Source organism: Gavialis gangeticus, unplaced genomic scaffold, assembly GCF_001723915.1.
Source record: "Gavialis gangeticus isolate Ggan-Ray unplaced genomic scaffold, GavGan_comp1, whole genome shotgun sequence".
Taxonomy (NCBI): Eukaryota; Metazoa; Chordata; order Crocodylia; family Gavialidae; genus Gavialis; species Gavialis gangeticus.
In genome coordinates, this window is record NW_017728992.1 from 101,565,892 (window position 1) to 101,567,449 (window position 1,558).

At 35.9% G+C, this 1,558-nt stretch overlaps 1 protein-coding gene across 2 annotated transcripts in view; it reads right to left on the reverse strand.

Annotated features, from left to right (window-relative positions):
• Positions 1 to 1,558, reverse strand: part of OSBPL1A (oxysterol binding protein like 1A) — a 152,432-nt gene that overhangs the window by 104,283 nt on the left and 46,591 nt on the right. For both annotated transcript variants that reach the window (XM_019526402.1, XM_019526410.1), the window contains exons 8-11: positions 1,418 to 1,485; positions 1,263 to 1,307; positions 442 to 515; positions 286 to 346 (exon numbers count right to left, since the gene is read on the reverse strand). In XM_019526402.1, coding sequence (XP_019381947.1) covers positions 286 to 346; positions 442 to 515; positions 1,263 to 1,307; positions 1,418 to 1,485 — 248 coding nt within the window. The remainder of the gene's footprint in view (positions 1 to 285; positions 347 to 441; positions 516 to 1,262; positions 1,308 to 1,417; positions 1,486 to 1,558) is intronic.

Consider the following 1,558-nt stretch of genomic DNA (forward strand, 5'->3'; position numbering starts at 1 on the left):
GGGGGGGGGGGGGTAGAAAGGGGGGTACAAATTTCAAGACAGCCTTCCAATAATTAGATTCTGTATGTGGAAGATTATAGCAAAAACTTATAAAAAGTTTTCTATATACAGAATTAGAGGTGCACCGATTTAAAAAAAAAAAAAAAGTTGGTTCATGCTGTATTAGCACCGATAAACGGAAGAAAATTGACATTAAAATCAGCAGTTGGCTTTTTTTGGCCAATGTGGCTGATAATGCCATGTGCATTATGTATAAAATACCCACATTTAAATTTCACCTCCTACCGTGCAGATAGCTTGTGTTAGATGCTTACATCCTTGACGACGAGCATTTAATGCATCAGCCCTTTGGAAGATAAAAAGGGTATTTTTAAAAGGGGAGTAGGAAGGGACTCCTAAAAAAAAGGTGAACAATTGGTACACTAAAAAGGAAAGACTTACTGTTTCCGATACCAGGAAAGGACTCCATGTTCTAGTACTACCCAATAAAGTTTCCAGCCAAAAAACCTTGAACTCTGGAAGGCAAAGTTAATAGTCATTTCACAGCCAACTGCTATTCTTAATAAATAAAATCAGGAGACTGATGGCTAAAAGTAGTACATTAAAGTAAGTGACTCCTTAAAATGCATCAAAGAATTGTAAATTATTAAGTCTGTTAAAGCTATTATAATAATTTAAATTAACATTCTTAAAAAGGAAATAAGTTTCTTAACAAAGTGTTCCTAAAAATAACCAGGTAAACTTAGACATATAAATTTTAATAAAGTCCTGCTGAAAACAGTTTAATTGGAATATTTCAACATTAGGGATATAGAATTTCATCATTTACAGTAGTCATTCAGATATCTGCTCCTTATTACTTAAGACGCCTTTATGAAGCTACTATAAAAATCTTTCTTTACACATGATCAAATTCAAACATTAGCCAGTTTTTTAAATGGGTATCAGAAGGTAGACAGTGTAAAGGGTTGTAAAGGGTTGCCAGACCGAACAGTAGCCTCTTCATACAGTATTTTTAAAATGACAGAAAAAGACCTGTACTTAATGGACTCCACTGTCCTTTTGGTTTAAGGCAAAACATGCAATTCATGTAGGAAGCTGGGACTAAACCATGTGTTGAATACTGGGCCTTCAATCTCCATCCACTATGGTCTACCAGACCCATCTACTACGGTCAGCTTTCCTACTTTGTGTTAAGGCAAAATATTTCCAAAATGGTTTTTGATCCACCAACTAGATCCAAGAAGTGTCAAAAGACATACCTTCCATAAGAGACCGTCATAACGTTTCAGGGGTTTGTTGATCACCTATAAAAAAAACCAACAACAACAAAAAAGTTTCTGTAAGCAAGCCCAACAGGATTTTTTTTGTTTTGTTAATAAAAAAAATCCACGTTGTTAGGATCCTTTGTACCCACCTTTCCAAGGTTACCTCTGAGAATCTGCTTCATTTCTGCACCCTGGGCTAGATCAAAAGGTGTCTGGTCTGTTCAATAACCAAAAAAAAAGCATGAGAGGTTTTTAGGTTTAGAAACCCCGCCCCCCCCCCCAAACCCAAG